Below are 27665 nucleotides of genomic sequence, written 5' to 3'. Positions count from 1 at the left end.
CTCATTGGCCGGGCCTCGCGCGCCGCCGCTCCGCCCGCCGCTCATTGGCCGGGCCTCGCCGCCCCGCCCCTAGAGCACGCGGAGGCGGCGCCCGTCTCTCCACCCTTTATTGGCGCGCGCGACGCGGCCCCGCCGCGCACGTGGCCCGCGGCCCCGCCCCACCGCCCAGCGCGGGAAAAGGCCACGTGCGCGCGGCTGGGCCCGCCAGGCCCTCCGCCCCCCGGCCCTACAGCTCCAGGTGCACCCCGCTGTAGGCTTTATCCACTGTCCACTCGCCCGGGGCTGCGGCCCCGGCCCCGGCCCCCGCGTAGCGCTCCATCTCCTGCTGGAACTGCAGCTGCCGTCGGCGGTTAGGGTCCACGTTGATCCAGTTGTTGGCGATCCACTTGGTGCCTTGGGTGACCAGGCAGCCCCCGTGCAGGGCGAAGTCGTCCAGCTCCCCTACCCAGCCTGCGGAGCAAAGCCCTGTTAGGAGGCGGCGAGGAGTGCTGCAGCACAGGCAGGCACAGCCGGGACCGCACAGGGAGGCACAGCCAGCGAATGCCGACACCAGTCCTCCTGCCCACGGCGCCTGCTTGGATTGTGGCTCAGATACATCTTCCAGGAGTTGGCTCCTCCTGGCAGCCCTCCACCTCAGTGCTACCCCACCCGAGAACCTACGAGGAGCACACCAGGGCAGGCTCCCCAAGTGCAAAACGCTAGTTGCCTCCGTGTCTCCACTGAGCACAAGGGGCTCTCGCATTCTGCATCATGGCTGCCGTTTTTCTCTCTTCCCAAAAGGGGAGGCTGGCATGGAAGAGATGGGTGCTGCTGCTAGAAGGCCCGTGGAACTCAGCGGCTCAGAGCCCTATTAGAGATTGCATTTCAGCAGCTCTAAATGATCCTCTCTTTACAGAGGTCCCATGGTTTTTCTGTAGCAGACTTGCATCAGCAGCCGCCTTCCATTTAGGAACATTTTGCTCATAAAAACACAACAGGGCTCTTCTTACAGGATAGTGATGGTCTTGATATTATCATCCAACAGCCCAAACGCTGGTCTTGTGACCTCCTCTGTGGATTTTCTAGAGATGGAAACATGGGCTGCTCCCAGGGGAGCTGGGATGCTATACTCCTTCCTCTCACCACTGCTCAAAATCTGCCATCGAAACTCTGGAGTCACACTCACCAGCAGCCTGGAAGATTCACGTCAATCCCCCAGCCTGGCTGTCAGGGAAAACTGCGCTGTGCTTCGTGAGAAAAACAGCCCCAAGGACACATATCATCAGGCTGCGGCTGAGCTATAAAGGAGGAGTCGGGCCATGCCTCCCTGTGCTGCAGAGCTGATGGCCGAGCCTTTGTCTACCTCCCCTCCCCACCCCTTTGGGCAACACCACATCAGTGAAACATTTTGAATTGCAGACTAAGTTCCAGCAGGAGTTTCAGCTCGCACAGCAGGATGGAAGGCAGCTGGCAATGGCTAGTGCAGCCAAGGTCTTTGTTTGCTAGCTAGTCCCGTCCCCCAAAGACATCAGGAGCCACTGACCTACTGCCTGTAAACAAAGGCCCTTCAGGGTCAGGAAGCTCCTACCCAGCTGGTGACAAGTAGATTCTGCAGTTCCCACTAGCAGGCAGCTACCACCCTTTGGCTTTCTTCTGAGCTCCCAGCCGCTGCAAGAAGACGACGGCTGTCACCCCCTGCAGTCCTACCCCTCCCAAGAGCCGAGTCTTGAAACGGGACCGTACCTTCTCCGTCTGACAGGTAGTTGTACCAGAAGACAGCAGTGCCTTGCTGAGGTTTCACTCGCAAATTGCCCTTGTCACAGTTTTTCCGAGTATCTCGCAGGTCAACGTCATTCTGGATCAAAGACTAGCAAGAAACCACAGAGAAGGTGTCGCAAACGGGGCTGGGATGAAGAGGATGCACTGGGTTGTCATCCTGCCCTTTGCCTGAACGCCCCACAGGGACAGCTCAAGGCTGATGCTGGGCAGGACAGGGCTTTCACAACCCACCCGGAGCAGGCAGTTTCAGCCCCCTGGAGGTCCACGACCTGTTTCTGAGCAGCCACCCATTCCTTAACACGTTGCCTGACAGGAGCACAACATACCTGCCAAGAATTAGCCTGAGGAAACCTGCCCAGACAGAAGCGAGCAGGACCTGTGTTACGGCAGCATGGCCAACAGAGGACCCCTCGCACCTCTGAGCGGGGAGAGCTGCAGCTGTCAGAGCCCTGCGCCCCTTCCCTTGGCCTCAGAGGGACACAGCTTCCCCATGCTCTAGCTACGAAGGCTAATGGCCACCAGCCTCACACACTGGACCCCTTCTGCAGCCACAGCGAATAAAGACATTCAAAGAGGGACTCAAAATCCCCAGGGGTAACATGTAGGTGAGATTCATTTACCATCTCTTCGTACGTCCTGTTATCAGCTATAGGAAAGACTGTTTCGCCTCCCCCAGTCACATTGTTCAGGTAGAACAGCACTGTCACATACCTGCAAGACAGAGTGGCTGTCAGGGGACACAACTGGAACAGGAGGAGACGCACAGGAGCTGTCCGTACCCTGCCCCTCCACCGTACATACAGCGGTTCCGCCAAGTTTTTCTCCAAGGACAAGACAAGGACAACAAAGAAAATCCCCTCTCGCAACAGTGAGCGTGCATTTCTAGCCTCTGGTGGGCATGGCCCAGCAGCTCTGCAGAACCACTCTGCCCTCCTCACATGGACCCACAGGATTCACCCACCTCCCCTTCAAACCCTTTCATGCCAGCGATCTCCGGAGCTGGTTTGCCAGCCCACAACCTGAGCACCGAGCCCCATGCGAGGTGAGGTGAAACGGCTCTCACACCTCTTCTCTAGCGCGTTCCAGGTTGTGCCAAGGCAGACCTTACCGGCAGGAGGTCTCAAAGGGAGCGCTTTCATTGGCGACCAGCTTGGTGTGGCTGCAGGCAGTCTCAGGGAAGACGGGGCCACTGTCCATGTGGGCATGGTAGTGCCCTCCTTGGTCGTACCGCACAACCTGGAGGGGCTCGCTGTGCTCCACAATCTCGGGCGGCAAGCGAGTCAGGCGCATGACCCTGGGGAAGAGGAGAGCAGAGCGGGTGAGGGGAAACCACCATCACCCCGGTTGGCTGCTACTCCCAAGCACCGAATAAATCCAGAGAAAGACAACCCCCTTCCCCAATAGACCGGAGAGACAGATGGGCTGCACAAGCATGCTGAGATAACTAGGTCCTTACAGATCTGCTGGACCATCAGCATGAGCTCAGAAAGTCCTTGTCAAAATTAATAAAAAACCCCAAAACTGAAGGGTGCATCTGCAGCAGGACTGCTCTCAGGAAGGCTTTGCTTGCTCAGAAAGATCCCTTCTGTGTGTGTCCCTGGAGCCTTCATGTGCCATCTCATGGCTTCTCTGGAGTCCTGCACACCACCTACAGACCTTGGGGACAGCTAGCAAAGCACAGGGCCCCTGCTGAGAGTGAACGAGAGACTAGCTCTAGGAATATTCTTGTCACCTAACTCACCTTTCCCTGTTGCCTTTTCAGCAGCCTCCCCCCAGGGCAGAGGGGCACGGGAAGTGATCAAGGAGACCGGAGCCCTCCTGCTCTGGGATTTTTCCGCTCCTACATCTGAGATCATCCCCAAGGCAAGCAGGTACCTCTCGAGACCTGCCAAAGAACACTCAGAGCTCTGAGAATTCAGACCGGTGAAGCCCTCGGGGCAGGCGCGAGGGGAACGCGGCACCCAGGCACGATGACAAAGCCCCTCCAGGCACCGCATGGTCCCAGGGAGGACTGTAAGAGCCTCCTTCAGCGCTATGTCTTCATGTCCTCGTAACAGTGGCCAACTGAAGAGCGTAAAAGCAATATGCTGATGCCTGTGTGCGCTGGCTAGCTGACACGGAGAAGGTGGCAGCCACAGTCTGCTCTAATCAAGGCAATATGCGATCCCATTCTCCCGCTGGAATGCACTGAAGAAAAGGAGTGGCCAACAGCCGTTTTCAAGCCTCGGGACAGATTTTACCCACCCATGTTCTGGGCGAGGACCAGCACCACAAGAACAAGAGAGTCTCCAGCCAATTATCTGAAACTCACCACGGCTAAACGATTTGGCCTGCGTGCTGGGTTTCAACGCGTCCCAGTACCAAATCTGAGATGAAGGGAAAGGTAAGAGGTTCTCCCATCTGCCGTGAGCTGCCCTGCAATACGTGTTCTCGGAGGATTAAACTAACTTGGCTTACTTGAGGTGAAGTCGTGCTTCTTAAAAAGTCAGACCTGAACAGCTAAGACAGATTTCAGTGAAATGCATGAGTAACTAAAGCAAATGACAGTAACTACTGGCACCCAGACAGCATTGCAAACAGACGGTTTCTCCTAGTAAGCTCATTTACTAATTAGAACGAATTATTTCATATAATGCCAAGTCTTCTTGGTTTTATAGGGCTGTTCCCAAAAGTGAATGTAGATGCTGAAAGGTTTGATTTTTCTTTTTCCTTTTCCACGGGACAATACAAATTCTTGTTCTAATGAAAACCTCCTCTCCTCATTTCGTGTCTGTGTTCATTGCTCTTTATACTCCAAAGACTTTCACGCAATTAGGAAGTGTGAATATTAGCAAGTCTGCCACTGCCTCTCCCAGCAGAGGTGGTTCTTGTGCCTACTCAAACCCAACCGCCCCTCGGCTGCCTGGCCCTTACCTTTGCCGTACGGCTCTCATGACCTGGTGTGCTCCCTCGCCCTGGTAGAGCCAGGTGTGCTGGCTGTTGCGCACCAGGTCACTCATCTTCACTTTCTGGCTTCCCATGTACTTGTGGAAATCACGGATATTCAATTGTTTGAACTCCTCCAAACTCAGCACACCTACGGGAAGAGAGGAAAAGCTGGCTGACTCTGGCGCAGGTAACAGCTCTTGGCATCCTGTACTCGGAGAAACCACCAGCTGAGGGCACCGCAGAAACCGCCTTCCTCAAACCAACCCCATTCAGGGCCCACCATGGGCTGCACCCCGCGCGCGCAGCGTTACAGACCCCAGCCACGCTCTCACCTTTAGCTGAGCAGAGGGCGTACAGCAACCTGCAAAAGTGAACCGTTAGCTGCCATGCAGGGTCAGAACTGGGACAGGTAAAATACCATTTTGAACTTTAAAAAGCTCCTAAAACACACACAAGAATCCATCAAAGGAGAGAAATAGTCACGACAGTTCTAACATACACAATGCCACAGCTAAAAAGCCTGCGCCACCTGATGCCTTGGGGCTTGTTACTTATTTAAATAGACACGTTTAAGAGCAGAGCGGGACACCTCGGACCACATTTTCTACAAGAACTGGCATGGTAATTTAAAAAAGCAAAACCCAAAACAAGTGATACATTCTTCTGCATTTGTGTAATTGCAAAACATGAGCAAGAAATAAAACAGAGTATGATCTTGCGTAAGTAGAAATAACAGCAAAGTGAGAGGTAAAAAGTGGTTTCTACTAAAACAGGTATTTCTTGTTTGCACTCAACTGGACTCGGCAAGGGATGGACATTTGCCTTTGTCAGCTTCAGAAAAATCCTCACATTTGTTGTTTCCCCTTTTTGAAGAAGGAGAAAGCCCCATGCTGGGGACCAGGTCCCTGGGACCAGAGCGTGCAGAGTGCTGCAGTGTGCTGCCCGGCAGCCAGCACGCATCGTGGACTGTGAGCAGAGCTCGCTCAGGCAGCAAACCCAGTGCTGCTGTGGTGGCAGCTCTGCTCCCCGGGCACGAAGGACCAGCCACCAGGGTCAGCCTGGGACAGTTCCTCAGGTGCCAGTGGTCATGACCAAATTATCCAGACCATTATTATTTCTAGTGTCTCCCTGCCCCCACTTCCCCTTACTCCACGCGGTCTTTGATGACGCAGTGCCACATCCAGGTTGTGACCTGGTCTCTTGGTGTCACGTACCAATCTAACAACGGAGGGAAGCAGCTCTCTGGAAGCAAGGTCCTGCCAAGTGCACTTTAACAGGACCTTTCATTTGTTAATGTCCGGAACAGTAAAAGCCACTGAGGACTCAGTCATACGCTCCTACCCCTGCCAAGAATGCCACCAGCCCGGAGGAGCAGGGTGCAGGGTGCCCTCCGGATATTTAGGCATTCACATGGGTACTGCTTCAACTCCAAAGCAGCTCCTCCTGAGCAGCTCTCAACGCCAGGTCACTGCAAGAGAGCATGCAGAACCTGTGTGTTCACTTAATTTGATTAGGAAATGGAGAGTTGCTTAATTGAGGCCACTCTAATTAGAGCAGCAGAGGTTAGAGTGCATGTCCGGACCAGCGGGAGCCCTTGGGAGACCGAGGGCAGGAGGGGCAGAAATGGCCTCATGGAATACAGAGACTTTGCAGCGGCAGAGAGGGGGGTCAGCAACAAAGGCTGACCAACAAGACCACCCCCACCTCCAGTTATTCCGCCCTCCCCTGCCAGTGACGCGGCGCTCCCAGCCTGCTGCAGAAGTCTCCCTGAAAACAGGGGGGAGTGGAGGGTGCACCTTAAAACCTGCAGTCCAGGTAACAAGAGCTACGTAGTCGGAGCCAGAGTGGTCTCTCAGAGCACAGGAGCAGAAGCGCACCCTGAAGGTCCTGTTACAGCTGGGCATGAACCATGGCAGATCTGACAGGGGAGAGGGAATGCAGAGTTGTGTTCTGGTCCTGCTTCTGCAAGATCCAAGCCCAGGTGGTGGAACTAGAATACTGCTAGACTGGCGATGAAGGGGCAGGAGTGCTGCGATAAGAGGTTTACACTGATTTTACTTTTACGCGAAGGTCTCTAAAGCAGCGTTATTTTCCTTTGAAGAACACAGCTAGAGAAACACGCCTGGGCAGGGACTCGGCTCTTGCTCTGCCCCGCACGGCTGCGCGAGGCACCCAGCGTGCTGAGGGTAAAGGGATTCCCGTGGGGCTGCTCTTACCATTCCCATCAGGATCAGCCTTAACTGCAGTATACATCTCCCGGATGTTTTCGGGGGTCATCCACCTGCCGTTCCCAAGCCGGGTGTGGGTCAACACCTGAAATTCATAAATGGATCAACACCGGGCACTGGTTTCTTGTACTAATGAAACCCTACAGATTCCCTGCGTGAGGCCTGGCGGGCTGTCCTCTGCAGAGCATCGGCCAGCCAGGCGTCAGCACGTCTCTGCAGAAAGGAGATTGCAGTGAGAATCATCTGGCAGGCACACACAGTGTGTGGCTGATGAGTGCTGTTATTTCCAGTTTAGGTAATGGCAAATGACGGCTGGGACTCGATTAACCAGTCATGAGATGGAGGGGGCACAACTTTTTCTCTTGAAGGGAAAGTAAAGCTACTGATGATAAAAGTGAATGCTTTTACTTGTCCAAGATAAAGGCTTGGAACAAAATGCTTCCTTTCCATGTGGACAGAGAGATGAGATGCAGTATCCTGGAGAGCTCTCAGCAGGCTCCGACCTCCAGAGAAAGGAGCCTCGGGCTGGGTTGTCACTGGCGCAGTTCCCCATACTCCACAACCTGTGCTGCCCCAGTACACCCCCCAGCCCCCCCTGAAACGGGAGCCTGGGGAGGGACATCCTTGAACTGCCAGCGCCTGCCCTGATGCACCCTGCCCGCCAGAGCAAGGGTGCTGAAGAGCTGTGGACAAGGTGCTCTTATCCCCCTCCAGGGTCATCAGTAGGGGTGGCTTTGCCGAGGTCTGGTCAGCTGAGCGCAGCCAGTCCTCGCAGGCCGCGCAGGGCAGCGCCTACACTACAAACTCGCTTCCCTGGGACACCCAGCAAGGGGAAACCCACAGCACAAGGAACATTTTACCCAGCATATTCAAAACACACATCTCCTGCCAAGGAGCGTTGCTACCTCCCAATAGCATCACAACTGCTGCACATTTCCCCAGAAACTTCCACACTGAAGGCCAGCACAAGTCTCGAGACGTAAAATTAAGCAAATTCTGACCGCTATATACCAGGGTCTGGCCCTACCCAAGCACCCCAGTAATCAAGAGACCATCTGAGGAGAGGACTTGCCAGAGGGTCCCCCAGCAAATCTCCCCCAGTCTGTCCCGCACTCTACCTCTTTGAGCTGCAGCTGCCCATCCTGATTGTGGTCCAGCAGATTGAAAATGTCCATCTGGCTGATTTCTATCATTTCCATGGCTTCCTCATAGTCATCTGTTGGTAGGATCTGGCTCTTCTGCAGCCCCTTCAGCTGTGCCAGGTGGACGATGAGCTTGCACTCCTCCTCTGTCAGGAAGTCAGGAATTTCTGCAGCAAAAGCGTGAGCAGCAACAGAGACTGAGGAACTGAGGACCCCATACCGATGTCAGGCCACTCAGAAGGAAAAAAAAAGGGGGGGGAAATTTAGAAACTGCCTAAGTTTGGGACATTCAAACACATCCAGCCTTCCACCAGAAGGGCTCTCAAAAAACATACACCACACACCTGAGCTGCTGGAGGCGGGTGTTTTTACAGCAGCAGTCCCTAAATGTTTGGATCCAGGGGTCAAGCCCTTAAACTCTCTCGCAGATACCACAATGGACAAAGGAGTGAACAAACACATGCATATCACCGTATATTATCACTTCAAAGGTGACATGTGGATCTGTGACAGTCTGGGAACTGCTGCTCTGCAGGAAGGCAGGCCAAAACCTTTGCAGTGAGCAGTGGTGATGGCCGGGGTTTCAGGCTTCCTTGCTCTCACGTGGAGAGGACAGCACTCTGCACAAAACCAAAGGCCTTTCAGGGGAACAGTGCTCTACTATGAAACTCAAACAGCAAGCAGACAACTTCCGAACTTGTTCCCATTCATTCCCTTGATCCCCCACTAAAAACGGTCTTCAAATGCAATATTAAAGGGGGAGACACTGCACACGGCGGATGCCATGCTCCATACCCAGGTAGCATGCTGGTATCACCAGCTTTCCTTCGCAGCACGACACCAGCAACAATCACGCAATACCAGGATCCCAAGCAAATTTAAATCCACCGACGACTATGAGGCTAAGAGATTTCTGGCTGCATGGTGCACTGGGCACGCACTTGCAAAGCGCTGGTGAGGTCCTGTTTCACAGCACAGTTACGCTGTGGCCCAGCAGGTTGAGAAGATCCTTCTGGCTGATGTCTGTCACTGCTACGGGGATCTTGTTACCAGCTGCTGAGACTTTTGAAGAGGGAAAGAAAAACCACCAAAGCAGGACAGGTTTAAGTGCTCCTAGGCCCAAGGTCCTGCTCTCCAAATTGCAGCCCCCTAGAGCTCCTGCAGGTATGGGCCAAGGACACATTATATCTCAACTACAGCAGCAATCCTCAATGGGGCGGGGGGGGGAAGTTAATTACTTCCATGACCTTAAATCAACCCTATCAGCTCAAACTGTCAATAAGCAGTTGGCATCTTGCTAAGTACAGACCAGCACTAGCCCTGGAGAAAATGAGATGTTCCTGGGAAGCCCCAGAAACACAATGCGGCCGGCTGTATCTGTGACACCCTCCGAGGAAACAATTTCCGCCACAGGCAGCGCAGGGTCCTTGTGCCAGAGGACGCTTCAGAGCCGGAGCTTCCGCTGGCCGGCTTGAACCTCATGGCACGGCACCAGGTCCGAATGAACCGTGTGCGCTGGCAAGCAACACCCCCAGTATTTCCAGTTCCCCAAACTGGGCTACAATAATGACGGCTTCTGGAATCTTAATTACGTGCTGGAGGAAGCACAATCCCGCTCTTCAGTGGTAGTAACAGGATTTCGGAATGAAGTAAAGACTCTGTTAACCGGAAAGCGCGCTCTGTCACGCAGGTTGCAAGGTGGGGGGGTTCCAGCTAAGCACTGCCAATCCCATCTGCAAACAACCCGGCTCCACAGCTGCAAATTAGTTCCTCTCTACCCTCAGCCCTCCGAAACGGTTAACTTCTGGCTGTGAGACCATCCTATCTCTCTGCCTGCTCAACAATAGATCCAGCTAAACAAATGCCTCCTAATTGACTTTGAGCAACACTTGATTGCTTTTACAAAAAACAAAAGAGAGGAAAACATTGGGGTTTATGAAATAATGACTAATCCTGGAGCAAGAGAAAGGGGATGGGCTGGAGCACTGGTGTCAAACAGAGATTCAATCTCAGCTGAAAGAGCCCCAAGACACATGGGCCAAGTCATTTATCCCTCCCCAACTGCCCTCATTTCCACACCTGCTGATCTAAGCCAAACCCCTGCTAAAATCCAAACAATCGGGGCCACTGGCAAACAAAAATTGGAGCATTGTCTTCCCCATGAGGGCTCTGAAAGGGCCGCGCTTAATGAGGATGGATTGACAGAGAGATGGCTTGTAGGCTATAAAAGGCGTCCCACAGTTGGGAACAGCTCAGTCCGGGGTGCACCGCCCGTTCGCCCGCTCCCAGCTCGCTCTGAGCATGGTCACGGCCCACCGCAGGCACCCCTGGAGGTCGGGCGGCCCATGGCTGCTGGGTCTCCTGGCGCGCCTGCTGCTCTGGGGCTCTCCAGGAGCCTGGGCGAGCTACCTGAGGAGATCCTCCAGCTGCACGCCCATTCCACACCGCATGGCCTTGTGCTACGATATCGGCTACTCCGAGATGAGGATTCCCAACCTGCTGGAGCACGAGACCATGCCAGAAGTGATCCAGCAATCTTCCAGTTGGCTGCCCTTGCTGGCCAGGGAGTGCCACCCAGATGCTAGGATTTTCCTCTGCTCCCTCTTTGCACCAATCTGCTTGGACAGGTAAGATGTTTTTACAAGTTATTTCAGCTGTAGCAAGTAACACTCCCCAAGACCACAACTGCATTTGCCTCCCGAGAGAAAACGCATGCAATGCGATCAGCGTAGTCCCCGAGAAGCCGTGCTGCCCCTCTCGGCGAGGGGCAATTGGATTACCCAGCAGGGACCTTCCCTCTGAAAGTGAAACAGGAGCATTTCATCTCGCAGGAGCAGAAACATTATGTTCCCTCCTCTGGATTTTCCTGCTCTCCCACCCCAGGCACTGCTGCCGTCTCCCCTGGCTGCCCCCTCGCTGCTGGCACCCACCGGCTTTACCTCCCACCTCCCCTGCAGCCCCTCCCCAGCTCCTGCCCCGACCATGCAGGGGCTTCCTCAGCCCGACAGCGCCAGCATCAGACAGAAATCCTCAGTTTTGAGGTGCAGCTGTCAAAGGACAGAGCTGCTAAGGAAGTCAGGTATCTAATTAGGCACCTGTAAAGGTAAGCAGCCTTTGCACAACTAGATTAGATCCCTGGGAGGGGGAAGGGCTTCTGGCAGCAGCCTGTATCGAACGGCCTCATCCCCTCAGAAATTTGTTGTTTGCTTCCTGGGCATGAATGTTCAAAACACATCAAAGACCCCAGCACAGCCCTGGGCGGCAGCAGCGCGATGCCAGGGCTCGACCCTCAGCCTGCTGCCAGGGGTCCAGAGGTGCAATTCCCATCCCCTCCCCAGGCTCATCTACCCCTGCCGCAGCCTGTGCGAAGCCGTCAAGAGAAGCTGCGCACCCGTCATGGCTTGTTACGGCTACCCCTGGCCCGAAATCCTGAACTGCAACAAGTTTCCTGCAGATCACGAACTGTGCATCGCAGCAGTCTCCACGGATGAAAATTCCTCGAGCAGGAGAAGTAAGGGTTTTTTTTTCCTCGTATGTTTTCCCATATGTAACACTGAAAGCTCAAAAGGATGGGCCTATGCCTTCTTTCTGTTCCTAATATTTCTGGGTTTAAGCTATATTTAAAAAAAAAAAAAATTATGGACTCTGGTTTTCTTCTCTCTGGGAACTCCACCGTGTCTAAAAAATTAGCGTAATGTTGACTGCAGCTTGTTCCCCTCTCTGCTGTATTCATTAGCTCCCCGGGTGCCACCAGACCACGGGGGGTTTGGGGCAGGGGGAAGAACCGGCTGTAGAAGCCTAACGCTCGGGCACAGCTTGCGTGCAGGCTCCAGGCAGCGCGAGGCGCTTCCAGCGGAGCTAAGGAGCTGCAGCCCTGATCTTTCAGCTGTGTCCAGGGTTTAAATAAACATGCAAAAAGAAACGTTTTGCAAGCGTTCTCTTTGAACATTAGGAAACACCACAAAGGGGCATAAGCCTCTGCAGACATGAGTTACACAAGGGAAAAATCTTTAAGACTGAAAGGCTAAATTAAACACCCAGATACTGATGAACACTGCGGGAGATTCAAGAGCAGTTAAGGGGAGAACAGACATCTCACTTCAGCATCACCGGATGGAGTCTGGCCATACCAATGGCTTTATTGTTTCATCCAAACTGGGAGATCTTCATTAAGCATTTTCACTGTTGCTTTAACATGCAGCAACACACACGAGCCTAAACAAAGCACGACAAGCAGCGTCTGCCCCAGCCACAGAAAGGAGAGCTTAACATTTCCCACCCTGGCAGCCCAAGCTGTCTCTCCAGGGTAGCTCGGGAGGAAGCACCACTCGGAAACAGCAAGCCACCACTCGCAGATCTCAAACTTGCATTATGCCTTTTCCAGTGAAGCTTGACAAGGGCGTTATAACCAAATTTCTGTTGCAGCAGTGCCCCGAGCCAGCTGCAAGGACTGCGAGCTTGAGGAGGCCAGCACTGCCAGGGAGATCCTGGAAAACCTCTGTGCCAATGATTTTGGTGAGTAACCCCCCCCTTCCTCTCAGGTGTTGCTGTTCCCTCCAGCAGCCAAGTAGTGGCGTGGACAGAAGATGGCTTTGCCATAACAAACTGACCTGGAGGAACTGCAGCTTTCACAACAGATCCCAGGGATTTTCAGATCCCAACTTACCTGTTCGGGCCCAGCTCCAGGCAGCACTGAAGGTGAAGACCTGCTTTCTTTCTGTGGGCTCTGATTTGCTTTTGGTCTGTGGCTGCTAAATACAAGCACTACTCTGGTCTTCCCTGGAGACCAACATTTCGATCGATGCCCATAAAAACCTTTAGCAAACTCCATGTTAGTTATTTCAAACTTCAAGACTGTTGTTCTAGTAATGCGACTCTCCCTCTCCTAGCCCAAGCAGGCGGCAGCACTGGCTCTGCTCAATCAGCTGGCATGAAGTTTTCGAGATACGGTCCTGAATTCAGGCACACAACCTTCATGAAAAAAAAAAAAAGTTAAAAATTCTGGGCAGCTGGCAGTCATGTCATCTCCTGAAATCCCAGCTCAGAGAGAAGTCAAGTAATTTGCACGAGGCCAGGAATTTGATGCATCCACTTGCTTGTGCCCCTGCTCCCTACAGGGTTTCTGCCTGTGCCGTGGTGCTGATACGCCTTCGCTTTCTCTCATGAGAAAAGCAGAATGAGAAGAACGGTGTTCAGTACTGGAAACTAACCTCAAATGAGAGCTTTTACAAGTTCACTGCAATTACAAGAGCTTGGATGGATGCATCAGCACATTACAGAAACAGCAAGAAAGCCTTGTGTTGGCTGTGTGTTGAAGTAGGTAAGAGCTATGAAAAGTAAACAGAACTAACAGCTTTTTTCCAACCCCCACAGCAGTGAAAATCCGAATCCTGAGGAAGAACATGACCACAACCATCTCGGACTTTGACCTGGACCCCTCCAGAGTGGAGGTCCTGAAGCACGGCCCGCTCCTCAGAACCGAAATCCCCACCAGGCTCCAGCAGTGGCTGGACATAGATGCTACCTGCGTCCACAACATCATGAGAGGCACTCACGCAGGGGTCTTCGTTGTAAGCGGCGACGTACAGAGTGACAAAGTGGTGGTGAACAAGGCCTATGCCTGGCAGAAGAAGAACAGGAACCTGCACCAGGCGGTGCGGAGGTGGAAACATCACCGCTGCCCTGAACAGGCTGGCCGGAAGGTCTGAAAAATCTCAATTCCAACAATAAGAAACTGCTCCTTTCCCTACAGCTAGAAAACTCCTTTCCCTGGCAGTTGGTGTTTTGGAGATGTACAGACAATATTTTTAGGTGATTCAAAGCAGTCATAGTCCACAGATCCTCACTACAGATCCCTGTTTTACTGAGACAGAGCTTAAGGATGCAGATTCAACATATTCCTCTCGCAAGGCTCTGCAGATCCAGGACTCGCGACGGACGGCTTTGCGTAGGATCCAACGTCACAACAAAACTGAACTGAACTCTGCAGGCGAGCACAAACTAGAAGAGACCTGTAATAACAGTTCCTTCTAGCTCCCATCATCAAAGTTTCATTATTGGACCCTGAGACATTGATGCTGTCCAAGTGCCTGCTTGCTTTCTGTCCAGAGAGGTTACACAGAAGTCTCCCTGACTGCTAAGAGATGCTTTTTTATGTAATGGAGCAAATACTTTCCTTTTGAAGGTAAATTAATGGGGAGAGGAACCCACCCAATTAAAAAATGAATGCTAAACTCCACTCTTGAGCAGTGACTCAGGCTGTCCCTTCAGCTTGCTGCACTGACAGTTGATGAGCATCCGCACAGGTAAAAGGAAACAGCCGCTCTTGAGCAGGAAAGGCAGAGAGCAAAGATAGCTGAGGATTTCTGCATAATGGGGAAAACTGTTTTTTAACATCAGAAATTAAGTTTGGATCAGAAGATTCTGGTAACTGGGGAACTACCGAAGATGTCACGAGAGCCTTGAGAAAGCAGCGCGGGAGTGGGACATCAGCTGTTTAAACCTCTGCTTTGGAGTGCAGCAGCAGCTTTGCTTGGGACTCGGAGGTGAGCCCCGACCACAGCACAGCAGGAGATACTTGCAGTTCTGATATGGGGGGGGAGGAAACGTTACACATCTGCCTGGCCTTCCCCCTGCATGCAAGGAAGACAGAAAAGGTGGCAAAACTCAGTCTCACCAAGCTCTCTGCAGCTCACTCTCTCACCCGAGTAAGCAGGGAGCGTAATTCCCTGCAGGGGTAAACAGAGCTATAGCTCTACACCCCAGACCACAGAGCAGAAAACAGCAAATCCCCAAATGAGAAAACAAGTCGGATTTCTACTGCCTAGCAAAGCACCGTCCGTGGAAAGTTTTCTACACTGGATTCAACTTGGGACTGAAATAAGGGGAAAACCAGCTTTTGTGAGAAACGCGTTCTGCCTTGTTCATGACGCCTGCAGTCTCGGTTGTGGAGAGAGCCACCCGGTTTGATGGAGACACATTGCCTCCCTGTGCTCGTAAAGCACACCAACAACCCGTGGTGCGATCTCCTCTTCAGATTTAGTGTGGGCTGAGACAAGCACTCAGACACTCACACTGAAATTCAGCTGCGCCCTGACATTTGTGCAGTGATTACTTCTATTCCCTGAGGCTCAGAAGAAAAACACAGCGAGATTTCCTATTTTTATTCCTCCCTGCTGCCTTGTCTTGCAAACTGCCGCCCGATCCACAGAACCCGCTGCCAGGTGGTCCCCGCAATGGCAGTATCTTCTGAACAGACTGCGTTTGGAAAACACAACAGAACACATAAAAGCTCTGAAGGTTGAAAAGGCTTTGTCTGATATTTGTTTTCCATTAACAGGATTATTTGATTACTAGTGTTTCCTAACTAAAAAGTGCACAGATGGTCTGACTTACAAGCTTTAGAAATGACATCTCGTAGCCAGAGGGGGAAAAAATAGGGCAGGGACTTTTTCATAGCTCCATGAAATACACTTGGGTTCAATGCAGATGACTTACCCACATTTAAAAACAAACCGCAAGTTCCCCCATGGTGCCCAGTGCCATGCTCCAAAGCACAGAGCTCACATTAAATCATTAATGAGCCATCCGCTGCTGTAGTCCCACTACAGCCCGTTCTGCTGAAAGCAAAGATCACAGACCAGCCACTTATTTCCTTAAATTGGCTCTCGCATGCCGCAACACTTTGTGCTAAGTAAAATCCCCAGAAATTCAAGAGTCCGTGGCTAGCAACTTCTGGTTTTGTCTAACACAACCCAGTCAAACACATACTTCCGCTAATTTAAACAACAGAGATGCAATAAATTAGTTTTTTTTTTTTTAACTAGTTGATTTAGATTGGTACTGTTTGCATAGATAGAGAAGTCTCTGGAAGTCTTTTAAAGTCAGAGCTGGCTCCTGGCAGGTTCATCGGGAGATAAGAGCTGTCTTGCGAGTTGCAGTTTCTAAATAAGGGACTCCCTATCGGAGGACAAAGGAGAACAGACCCGCGTGGCACCTCAAATGTTGAATGTCCATTGCTGTCCATGATACCTCCCTCAGGGAGCAAAGCTTCCCCCAGAACCAATGGAGGTGCCAGAGTGACAAGTTAAAAGTTGTGGGATTAGTGCTGCCGGGACCAACCTGCCTTTTCTCAACTTCAGCACCTTCCTTGCAGGCCAGCATCAACTGGTAGGGCAGAGAAGGTGGAAACAGTTTTCCCAAGCGACAACCAGAGCGATTGCCCCAGACCATGGTTCTGGTAATGACGTCAGTTTTGTGAATGCTGGGGGGTATCAGTTCCAGCTTGGTGCGTCTGTTTACTGAACGTCAGACAGAAATCCACTTAGAAATTCGCATACCATGAGTACCACATATGTAGAAATGACAAAAGAACTTTGTATATTTCTTCCAGATACTTATTGCATTAAAGGAGTTTAATAAGAAACTTAACTAATTTATGGCCAGGCTTTCAGTGTGTATAATCTATTTGGAATCAGAAAAAACCTCTCTTCTTATATTATCGAGAAAGCATCTAAAAGACTCTCAGTGCTATCTTTCCAGAGATAACAGGTTTTCTCTGACTTTGCAGTAGTAGGAATTTTGTAATCATCTGTCCCAAAAAATTAATTTGCATATTCCCAGTGGATTTCCAGAACACAGAGTTCAATTAATGAGACTTTACCAGTCTCAGCAAAAATCACAGAAAGGTAAAGAAGGTTTTAAAATATTTGAAAGAAGGATGTCACGTGGTTGTGTATCAGAGCAGCCAGAAATAAAGATAAATCTAGAACAGGACGCAAAATGGTGGAAGACATTAAATCTATAATTCTCCTGTTACTCATTTCCTCAGCACTGAAGCACCAACACTAAATTGCTTTATCATAATTTATTACCAAAAAGTTTGGGGATCTATTGTCCCTTCCTAACACTTAGCAGCTTCTTCGAGGTCCTCTTCGGTGATCTTCTGTCTATTCACGGTATTTTAAAGGGAATCTGAAAAACCTGGAAAGGTTAATCTTCCAAATTCTTCTAGGTGGGCCATCCAGAACAAAGTAACCTCTGCGAATACTGTATCAAAATACCTTAAACAAAATCACTCTCTTTTTAAGCAGCCCCAAGGAGAAGTGACACGGGGAGGAGAAGCGAACAAGCGAGAAGTCTTTTTCTCCCGAGTGGGCGTAAGGCAGCAGCGGGTGTGAGCAGACCCCCCGCCGTCAGGGCAGCGGCGGTGGAAGCCGGCGGGGCAGCGCGGGCGGCGGAAACCTCCCAGATCTGCCTGCCGGGACCCACGGGCACCGCTCCCACAGCCCCGGCTCCGGGTGACGGCCGGGCCGTCGCCCCACGAGCCAGCCCCGGGGGAGGCGCCGAGCCGGCTGCCCGCGACCGGCGTGCCTGGGGGCCGGCAGCAGCGCGGGCCGGTCTCCGCCGCTGCCCTGTCGGCGGGGAGGGTGCCGGGGGCGGGAGGCGGCGGGGCCGGTACTCACCGAAGAGGAGCGGCTTGAGGCTGAGGGTGCGCACGGTGTGGACCCTGCCGGGCACCAGCTCCACCCGCTGCGTGTGGCCCACCTGCGGGGAGAGCAGCGGTGAGCGGCGGCGCGGCCCCGGCCCCGGCCCCAGCCCCCCGGCGCGGCCTTGCCTTGATGCCCTCGAGGCGCGGGAGGGCGCGGGCGGGCGGCGGCGGCGGCGGTGGGGGGGCGGCAGGCGGCCCGCCGGCCTCGCCGGCGCTGAGGTGCACGAAGAGCAGCAGCCCCAGCACGTTGAGGACGTAGAGGTGCGCGAAGACCATGAGGACGAGGAAGTAGGGCCGCGAGCAGACGGGCCGCGGGCGGCCCCCCGGCGGGCCGGGCAGCGGGGGACCCTCCGCCCGCGCCGCCGCCGCCGCCGCCGCCGCCGCCGCCGCCATCGCGCCCCCGGCCCGCCAGGCCTCGCGCGTCACCCCGGCAACCGCCCGGCGTGCTGCGTCACCGCGCCGCGGGGCGGGGCCAGCGCGCCGCGGGGGGCGGGGCCAGGGGAGCGGGCGCGGCGCTGGCGGGAACAAGCACGTGTGGTGGCGGGCGCTGCCCTCTCCCGCCCCCCAAGAAGAGCCGGGACACCTCCGAAGTGAGAAAGTCACAATTTATTTCAAATAAACCAAGGGCACACCTCTGGCAACCGTCTCCCGGCCGGTTTCCGCCGCCCCTGCCCCTCTCCAGTGCCTGCGAAGAAAAGCGAGGGGTGGCAGCAGCTTTGCGGACCACCCCAGCCCCTGTCAGGGGTACACCGCAGCCCCCCACCAACACTGTCCCACAGCCTGAACCAGACCGGGGCGAGGAAAGGAATTCCCAGAACAAGTGCCTCATTTAAAAATAAAGTTATATTTTTTTCACCCACTTAAAAAGTCTAAAATTTAGAGTGCAAGACTATAGTACAGAAACCTCCTGCTGCCCCTGTCCCCGCACAGGCACAGCGCATTTGCCAGTGCGCAGAGCAGCAGTCATGCAGTTTATGTCATCGGTAGAAAATTTTTTGTTACAGTCTGGGAAGCCTGAGGACTGTTAGAGATGAGGCAGCCAATGCACTAACACAAGCGAAGCCAAAATAAGAGAGTATTGGATGCAAGGATGGAGAGGTGTCGGGCTGGCGCAGGAACTGGAAACGAGTGCAAAGAGAAGAAGAGAGAGCAAACATTCCACATCTGTAGCAGTAATGCACCAAAGGGAAACTTGTACCTCAGAATTAACGGCTCCTGAGCCACCTTCTATTCACCCACATTCATGTAACCTTGCTGACTCGAATAGGGCCGTGTACCTATTAGAGGGGAAAAAACTGGCCTTGTCTAGTGTTTAGAACTCCTGTTTCCCTCCTGTCACCTGCCACTCAAGCAGTGTCAGTCACTTTACACAACGAGCCAATAGTCCCTGCGCTCTGCAGGCTTCGTCTTGGAGTCTACGACTTTCTGTATGACACCAATACAGAAGTCACCCTGCCTGGGCTGCAAAAGCAAGTAAATCCTGTTGTTTTCCCAGAGAGTATAGAAATAGGATCTGTGCGTGCAAACCAGGATTTTTACCACCTTCAGAAAGGGTGTTTTGTTTTCTTTTACAGTAAGTAGAACTGCTGACAAAGCTCTAGTTTCAGAAAATTTGAAAGAATTAGAGGGCACATTGTGCAATATTTATTACTGTTCCTCAGCCAAGCATCTCAGCAGTCTGTTCGGTAAGTTTGGCCACAGCTATATGGTCTAGCTTGTCTACAAACAAGGACTCATAGCAAAGCATTTTGTGGGGGCATGGGAGAGGGAGGGAGGGCAGGAGGCGGGGGGGGGGGGGGGGGGGAGAGAGAGAGAGAGAGAGAGAGACAAAACACCATTCTTATCTAGCTCAAAGCTGGACAATTAAGTAACAGAAGTGAGAATTCTTTGGGATTAGGAAACTCCACATACCTGTTCTGCAAAGAGATTAGGTGTTATGATAGTTACATTTAGACAACAAGAATACCAGCTTTTATCCTAATTAGTACTTTGCACATTACATTTTTAAAGAACAGTTTAAACATTAGTTCTACGCACTGCAAACTGCTGGGTCTCAGCAAGCCTTCCCCTACGCTATCCCTTCCCCTGGGTCCAGTGTGCCCAGACTTTGACAATCATTTGGGAAGGGGAGAGGAAGGAAGAGACTGACCCTAGAATATATCGTGAGGAGGGCACAAAGAGGCTGCTGCTGGCAGCAGAGGAGGGAATGAAGTCAGGAGACAGCTGCTGGAGCAAAGACATATTACCTCTATGGCTCCAGCCTAGAGGGGAGCCAGAACAGGACAGAGCAGGAACACAAGGAGCCACAGTTACGGAGATCTCTTCCGTAGCAAGCAGCGCTGCTCCCAAAAACCATGGGCTCCCTCCCTGCCCCGCTCCCCGGCTGCGGCCACCTCTCTGCAACCCTGCTGTACCCTCAGCCCCTTATGTTGTAACCCCCACTCCACTGCCAGCAGCTCCTCAGCAGTACGTTCCCCCGTTCCCTGAGGATACATCCCGGGAAGGGAGGGAGGAAGGAAAAGGCCTCTCAGTTTGAAAATTTCCTGTGTACAACAAGCATGGCCACAGGATTAGCTCCTATGACAGCTGCTACTCCTTTAAACTGATTCATCTCTCTCTTAAAATCCATCTGCCCAATTATACATGCTGCAAATACTTGGCTCACACGTCTCAGGTACATGAAAAAGGCTCCAACAGCAGAGTTAGCTTATTCTGACATGCAGGAATTTAGCCTTTTCCCCCTCCAGTTTAATCTTTGTCAACTGACATTATATAAGAGCAATATACGGGGATGCATCAAAGGCAACGCTTCCACATACAGCATGGAAGAGAACCCCATGAATTCCCCGCAGTGGTGAAGATTTCCTCAAATCAGAGACTCCAGCTCTACCTTACTGGCTCCAAACAACGTGTTCTTGGTGCAGGTGACATACATGCCCGTGAAATCTTAACATGTGGCCTGCTTCCTGTAGCAAACAGGCAAGCATCAGCATTTAAGTAACCTTTTTCATGTTAACCCCTACTAAGATGAACTAGGTTTTCATATTTTTATTTTAGTGTATATTTTACATTAGAAAAAAGAATGTTAATAAAAAAGCTCCACATGCTCCTAACAATCAATCTTCTGATAAGTCTCCACCAGTATCAATACTAATATACAAATAAATTAATTTTGCTAGTTAATCTTCTGCCTGGCTTGGTGCAGGCTCTGCACAAGCAGCGCACCTGTATTCAAGTGCCCGTCCACATTGCCAACATGTGCCAGGGAGTGTGTTGTACATAATCTTTCCTCCTCATAATGTAGTGGTGTTTAGTTTCACCTTGATGAATGGGATCAAATTTTCTCAGCCATGTTACCCAGCAGGCACAAATAATCTTTACCAGGCTGCACGGCACTGTTATAATATGGATTGTTTCACTCTGCAAAAGCCCCAAGCCTTGGTTAACAACGGTATGCTACTATTCTCTCATCACTCACTTTGGCAACACAACACCCTCCCCACAAAAACAAGTAAAGCAAAAATCTACGTGGAAGACCTAAAATTCATCAAATGCAGAATCTGACCTGACTCAAGGCATATCCCCTGGTATTAACCTGGTCTCTCCCCTACAATTCCTCTGTTTGCTTTTGTTTGTGTAGCAGGATTCTGCACAGCTGATTTACAAGAAAAGAGATGTCACATGTAATCATACTAAATGATTAGTGTGGCCACTGCTGGTACTGTCAGGTCAGACACAGCAGCAGCCAGTCTTAACACGAGCCATTCTCCTCGTGCAATGCCAATGCTAGAATGCCCTGGTTAAAGGAGCATCGGGAAATCTAGCTGAGATATTTTGTAACCTCCTTCAGTGCCTAGGAGGATTTTTGGGTCAGAGGAAGGGAGAGGGAGAGGGGGAAAAGCCCATTAAATTTACAAGCAGATTAAGGAAAAACACTCCACTGCCAATTTATTTTTAAAAAGGGTTGTGTGTTATTCTAAGGTTTGTCTGTATAATTGTACAACCGTTGAAAATTACATAAATTGCAATGATCTAATACTATTAACAGCCATTCAGAGAAAAACTCCCTCCTCTTCTGAAACCATCAAGGGCAGGAGGGAAATGTCCCAGGAAATACGCCAATCTGAACTCTGGCCTCTAGCCTGGCAGAAACAGAAACAGAAAGATAAGAGAACAAACTGGACTAAGATGTGGTGTTTGCACGTGTCTGACTTGCAAGGGGAGGGGTGGCTTTGTCCTTGGCCGTGTTCTCCCAGAGGCAGTGCCTGCTTATCCTGGTGAAGCTGCCATCACTTCACTCGCTGCTCTCACCCCTGCACTTTGTCACTTCCTCCTGTCTTATGTGTCATGGAAGTCTTTCAGCAGGGTTCTCCGTCTCTGCTCTGCTATGTGCATCTGATTCTCTAAGTCCTGGTAAAACAAGATAGAAACCGTTAGCATGAACTACTCGGAGAAGAGCTCATTTTCCTTAGGGAGAGACTTGGCTTCAGCCTGAGCAGCTCCAACCTTCACACACACTCTGGATCACAAGACTGCAGATCCTTTTCCTTTTGACGTGGGCTCCCTCTGCAGTTACCTGGCTCCTGCTCTGTCTAAAAGGCTACGCACGTAAGGAATCTGCTCTTCACCAGAGGGCTACGTGCAGCTTCCTCCAGAGCTTTCCTGGTCCCGTTTCAGTTTACAGGACTCACTGTAGCCCTCCCTCCCCTCCCGTAAGGCAGTGAGCGCTCCACTTCTACAACATCCTCTGGCTAAAGGTGCGTTTCTGGATCTAGTTTCTCAGAACCCTCACTTGACTGCCTTAGCGCTCCTGCAGAACTGTTAAGCCCAACAAACAAAATCCGGCCAGCAGACTCAAGCAAGCAGAACACTCACCCCTCTGTCATAGCTGTCTGCTCGCTCCACTTTCCATGAGAGATTTTCAATTTCAGCTTCCAGCTGGGCCTGCTGGTACTCAAACTGCAAAGAGCAAAATTAGAGACAGCAACAAGAAACTAGTTTAGTGGAGCAGTTTCATACCACACACTACACTTGAGGAGCAGACAAATGTGTTCTGCTGACAGCTGCACTGACAGAGCAGGTTTGTGCCTCCTCCTTATCCACCTTCAGCTACACAGCATCACCCCTTCCAAGAGTTTCTTGTGTAAGCACTCCCCAACCTGCATCACTCAAAACTAACCCAGTCAGCCTAAAAACACTGTAAGTGACAAATATCTCCTAACTCAGCTCATTTTGCCACAAACGGGTCAGGAAACGCTCTCGTGAGCAGCTCTGCAAGCAGAGCAGAGGGACTGTTAACCACTCCTGGAAGCAGTAACTTGTTCCACTGGCACAGTCGGACCCAGAAGAGAACATCTGTCCACAGCCTCAGAGAATACATATGATGCTATGGGGAGAGATTGGATAATAGGTTTTACTGGACAACTAAGTCAAAGAACCAACCTCTTCAGCGAATTCAGGGCTATATTTGGATATGTCCAGCCCATGGGATGCTCCAAGCCAGCAAGGAACTTACAGCAGGAATAAAAAGCAAAACTACACCCTGATTCAAGGCTGGAAAAGCTATCCTCCAGCAGCTCTTCACATGAAATATGGCCCACAGCACTGTGATAAGTCTTACCAAGGAACAAACGCACACTTCCAGCCTCAAAACATTCTGGATAAATTGCTTGTTAGTGAAAGTGCAGTGCTGCCCTGGGAAAATAATGTAATGTATCAGAGGACTGAGCTGCTGGTCAACTCGAAGTGAAGAGGAAAGGTGCAAACCCACCTATTATTTGTCCTGTCCTTACCTCAAACTCAGGACTAATATTGCAGACACTGCCAAGCTCTGGAATTCAGCCCAGCTACACCTCAAAAAGCTATCAGAAAAAAAAGAGCAAAACATCTTACCAGTTTCTTCCTGGGACCAGACTCCATGTAATAGGCATATGGATATGTGTACTGCAGGGTGTAACGACACTGTTGGGGAGTGGGAGGAAGAGAGAGAAAAGAAGGACAAGAGTCTCAGACTTGGAAGTCAGCACAGTCCCATTTGTGTGACCACTACAGGCTAAGAAGCTACCTTCTGACAAGGATGACTAGACACTTCATGGTGGAATTTCCTAAACGTTCCCTGGAAGAACTTGTGCGGTTAAAGTATAACTTCACAGAGGTCACTTCCAGATGATTTTTAGCTAGTTCATGTCCTTGACCAGAGGTACTCTCCCACATACCCACAACCCCTAAATTCCCTCTTCACTTGGTGTTGCAAATTTAGCATTCTGGTGTGTATCCTCCTCTCTGGGCCAAACAAACCACAACTACCCACCTTTGCAAGCAGTTTTGCAGCATTTTGTAGGTATTGCCAGTCTATCCATGTTCCCAAGTTGTTCATAACTCTTTCTTGGATTTTCTCCTGGATTCGTTGGTATGTCTGTGCCTCCAGCTGTAGGCTTTTATTGTGATTCTCCCACTGCAAGGGGTGGGGAGATGGGGAAAGAAAAAATGGCATGAGACCAGAATACTGCTGCTGTAAAAGCACAAGCTCTAGCAAGCAGAAATTGAAGTGGGGTAGGAGCCCAGCAAGGCAAGACATGCTGTGGGAAAGAACAGCAAGGCAGCACCTCCAGTAGCAAGTAGCGGAGGCTGTATACAACAGACTGACAGCAGCAAAGAGCAGGGAGCAAACCCAGCTCCTCAGAGTGGGAATGCCCTCTGGTCGCACAATGACCTTGTGTCTAACAAGATGGAAAGTAACGGTGATTCCCCTACTTAGAGGATTTCTATAGAAGGGTCAAGAGTTTAAATTAACATTTAACACGGGCTCAGCGAACTCCAACATCCATGTGCACATTGTAAGCATGGCCATTTCCCACAGTCTGCTGGTCTGGAGAGCCAGGAATGAACACATTTATTTTACCAAAGGACTCGGCTCACGGTGTGAAGAGTAAACTAATTTTAGTGGGGAAACTGAAATGCAGCAGCATTGAACCTCTACCACGTTCTCTTCTAGAGATGCTGCTCTGGAATTGCACTGTATGGCCAGGTGCATCGAGCCTGCTGTGTGGACAGAGATGCTCTGACTGCAACTTTAAAAAATGCGATTACATGAAGTTTTAGGGAAACTTTGCTACAGCCAATGGAGCTTTGAACATGGCAGAGTTTATTTAGTCTTTGTCTCTATGAAGACATACTGCAAGGAACTGAAGTTCCCCGATCCTGGAAGGAAATGATTGCAGCAATATCTATCTACTGCAGCAGCACTCAGCGTGCAGGAAAACGGTAGTGGCACATAGGTAATACTGATTTTCTCTAGCACAAGGAAACATAGGAGCAAATATGATTCGCTTTGGGTACAACATTACTGGTTTGGATGGGACTCGCAGGGTAGGATTTTGCGTGAAAAACAACAGGGCCTGAAGATTCTGCACAGATTCTCTTTGAGCAGTTTCTTGCATGGAGATTGCTGGCAATGACCTTTGCACCAGGCAGGGAGCATTAAAAGGCTACAGCAGCTCTGGCCAAGGAGATGTCTCCTACCCTCTCAAAATAGAACAAGTACTTCTTAAGGGCCTCCCTGGCCTGTGCTTGCTGACTCTGGTTTACAATATCAGGATTCTCTTTGTACCGACTGCATTCGTAGTACTCGCTGCCGTGAGTCTTCCAGTCTCCCAGACACATCCAGCAGAAGTCTGCAGAAAACAGCGAAAAACCCACTGTGATGCACAGAAAAAGACCTCCGAAAAAGAAAAGCTTCAGGAGACACAGCCCATCTGTTTTCAGATATTTCTGCTAAGCCAAGAAACATACACATTTTGTATCATCTTGCATAACGGAACACAATAGTGAGCCAAAAATACCAGCCTGTCTTGAAGATTTTCATTGCACAGCCTCCCATGCAACTATGGAAAGTAAATCTTGAAGCGCTGCATCCTGTACACCAAGACCAATGGGCAGAACTGTACTTGCGCTCTGCACAGGCTGTCACTCTAGATTAAAGAAGAGGCAGGCTGCAGTCTTATTTGTCAGTTGCATTCTCCCCACCACTGGCATACTGCCCCGGGCGGACCTCTGGCTGAATAAAATATGAACAATCAAATCCAAAAGTGAACTAACTCATGAAAAAGAAAGTCTGCCCTCAGTTCTCTCGAGGAGGGAACTACCCAGGTAACTTCAGATATCAGTGGTTTATGACACTTCAAGTTAGGAGCCACTGAATTGGGAAGAAAGTGGAGGAAAGACAGCAATAGCAAAACCCGCGTGACAGCTTCCTGATTTCAGAGCAAGGCTGTGAGTGTTCTGCTGGGAAGGAAAAACGGTGGAGATTAAGTTGCTACAATAGGAATCACTTCTGTGTTACTCATAATAAGAGACTGAAATTTGTATTTCCAGAGTTCACCAGCCGTCTCGAGTGTTAGTCACCATGGTATTTCAGCACTTGCCTGCTCACCCTTGTCACAGAGCTCCATCAAAGCACGTCCAGTGCTGCTGAGGACCCCAAATCAAAGGAAATGAGAAAGGACAGTAATCTTTAATCATCTTCCAAATAAGGTTCTGATATTGTAATATTTCCCAGTGGCACACTGAACTTAGAGGGCTGAATACAAACTAGCTCGCTCCAAGGCAACAGAAATTAATTCTGCCATGAAAAGATAAGCGCAAGAACAGGCTGTCATTTTGTAGGACCACACAATGGGCCAAAGACACTCAGACTGTTAATTGCACAGGGGTGGACTGAGAAGTCCAACAGATAATGTTACGCAGAACAATTCACAGCTCCTGCAGTTTCATCTGTGTTGAAGCTCATTATTTCCATCGCTAAGCAGGAGGACTTAAGCTGATCTGAGTAAATGGCTCAGTTCTGCCAGTATTTTCAGCTGATGACAAATACAATTACATGGAAAGCATTTAATACTCTCCTCTGAGATGGATTCCACTGTTAATATTACGGCAGAGATAGAGACTTCTCTATACAATGGACATGTCAGAGAGAGGGAGCCAAACCAGCACTGAATCAGAATGCAGCTGAGATCACAGCCAGTGGAAAAAAAAAAGCACTATCACACACAAGCTTGTAATTAATATCCTGTTCAGCTTTTACTAGGGGGAAAAATATTTCAGTCAATGTTCACAATTTGTCTTCATATCACAAAAAAAGAGAAGAGAACATTACCACTAACAAACACTGCAGAGAAAACTGTTTCCAAATCCTACTTACCATGCTTGCATTTGGAGCATTGCTGAAAAAGAAGAGACAGGAGGCACTGGTTAGTGGAAAGTGGGGGGAAAAAATTTCTGCTTAGAACAAGGAAGGTCTGATGTGTTCAGGGAATTGCTCACCATGTGATTGCAGCCTCCATTCTTTTCAATACAGATATTGCACTTGGGACACTGGGGAAACAGAAGCATTTGTTAGAACCAGCTCTGTCTCTAGCAGCCTTCTGGAGAATGACACCACTTGCGTGATTATTCCCCTCCTGCTTTTTTTTTTTTTAAATATGCATACGCGTATATGAGAATATTAACATATATACACCCTGCCTCCCACCAATTCCTGACAGCTCTATTTAAAAAGGAGGCAGAAAGGCAAAGCCAGGGAAGTTACACTGCAGCACTGGACTGCTTGCTCAAAAAAACAAGTTTGCTGTTGTTACTCCTTGTAAAGCTGAAGGTCTCCCCGAGTTACCATTCAGCAGCTGCTCATGCACAGGGACATGACTAGCTCACACATGACAGTAGGTTCCACAGCTACTTAGACTACAAGATAATCAGCTCTATATCCTGCCTTCAGCAGCCATTAACAGATGACAGCTAGCTGCAGAGAATCTGGCTGACCATAGTGAGGGCTGCACACTTTGCTCCTTCAGCGGTCCACTGATGCCCTGGAGTGTCAAGTTCAGTTACATTTTTTGGGTTGCATAGGTACAAAGAAGGAAGTGAGTTTTGCTGCTTTTTATAAAGTTTAATGGCAGGCAAAATGTATGCCAGGACAATGCTCAGTATAACAGAACCTTATTTCTACAAAAGAGACTAGCAGAAACAACGCTATCACATGCTGATGTCTTCTCCAGGGAAAAAAGGGAATTTAAGATCTCTAGTCTATCTAAGTACCCACTTTCATAACACAACTGAAGCTTG

The 27665-nt window shown here is 50.6% G+C and overlaps 3 protein-coding genes and 1 long non-coding RNA gene across 8 annotated transcripts in view; 1 reads left to right on the top strand and 3 right to left on the bottom strand.

Annotated features, from left to right (window-relative positions):
• Positions 1-90: 90 nt before the first annotated feature.
• Positions 91-17939, bottom strand: P4HTM (prolyl 4-hydroxylase, transmembrane). Its single transcript, XM_075158481.1, has 9 exons — positions 17673-17939; positions 17521-17602; positions 8033-8223; positions 6903-6999; positions 4672-4834; positions 2867-3052; positions 2379-2469; positions 1723-1846; positions 91-450 (listed from the first exon to the last, which is right to left on the bottom strand). Exons 1-9 carry the CDS (start codon positions 17937-17939, stop codon positions 227-229), a joined length of 1425 nt encoding a protein of 474 aa, XP_075014582.1. The 3' UTR covers positions 91-226.
• On the bottom strand, positions 8246-13363 carry LOC142086142 (uncharacterized). The gene is made up of 3 exons (XR_012674975.1): positions 12723-13363; positions 10553-10671; positions 8246-8289 (listed from the first exon to the last, which is right to left on the bottom strand). It is a non-coding gene; the product is annotated as an uncharacterized LOC142086142 (long non-coding RNA).
• Positions 10274-13778, top strand: LOC142086141 (secreted frizzled-related protein 2-like). The gene is made up of 4 exons (XM_075158754.1): positions 10274-10683; positions 11395-11567; positions 12482-12571; positions 13430-13778. The coding sequence occupies exons 1-4, from the start codon at positions 10358-10360 to the stop codon at positions 13762-13764; spliced, it is 924 nt and encodes a 307-aa protein (XP_075014855.1). The 5' UTR covers positions 10274-10357; the 3' UTR covers positions 13765-13778.
• Positions 17940-21468: 3529 nt separating the features above from the next.
• The window catches only part of ARIH2 (ariadne RBR E3 ubiquitin protein ligase 2), a 32349-nt gene continuing 26152 nt past the window's right edge, over positions 21469-27665 (bottom strand). For 4 of the 5 annotated variants that reach the window (XM_075158750.1, XM_075158747.1, XM_075158748.1 and 1 more), the window contains exons 9-15: positions 26868-26918; positions 26746-26767; positions 25068-25219; positions 23857-24000; positions 23439-23507; positions 22422-22505; positions 21469-21956 (exon numbers count right to left, since the gene is read on the bottom strand). In XM_075158750.1, coding sequence (XP_075014851.1) covers positions 21885-21956; positions 22422-22505; positions 23439-23507; positions 23857-24000; positions 25068-25219; positions 26746-26767; positions 26868-26918 — 594 coding nt within the window. In that variant the 3' untranslated portion in view covers positions 21469-21884. Of the gene's footprint in view, positions 21957-22420; positions 22506-23166; positions 23241-23438; positions 23508-23856; positions 24001-25067; positions 25220-26745; positions 26768-26867; positions 26919-27665 lie in introns of those variants that run through there. The other variant, XM_075158751.1, reaches the window with a different exon arrangement.

This window comes from Calonectris borealis, chromosome 10 (genome assembly GCF_964195595.1).
Source record: "Calonectris borealis chromosome 10, bCalBor7.hap1.2, whole genome shotgun sequence".
NCBI classification, from domain to species: domain Eukaryota; kingdom Metazoa; phylum Chordata; class Aves; order Procellariiformes; family Procellariidae; genus Calonectris; species Calonectris borealis.
This window is presented reverse-complemented; position numbering and strand designations above follow the sequence as displayed.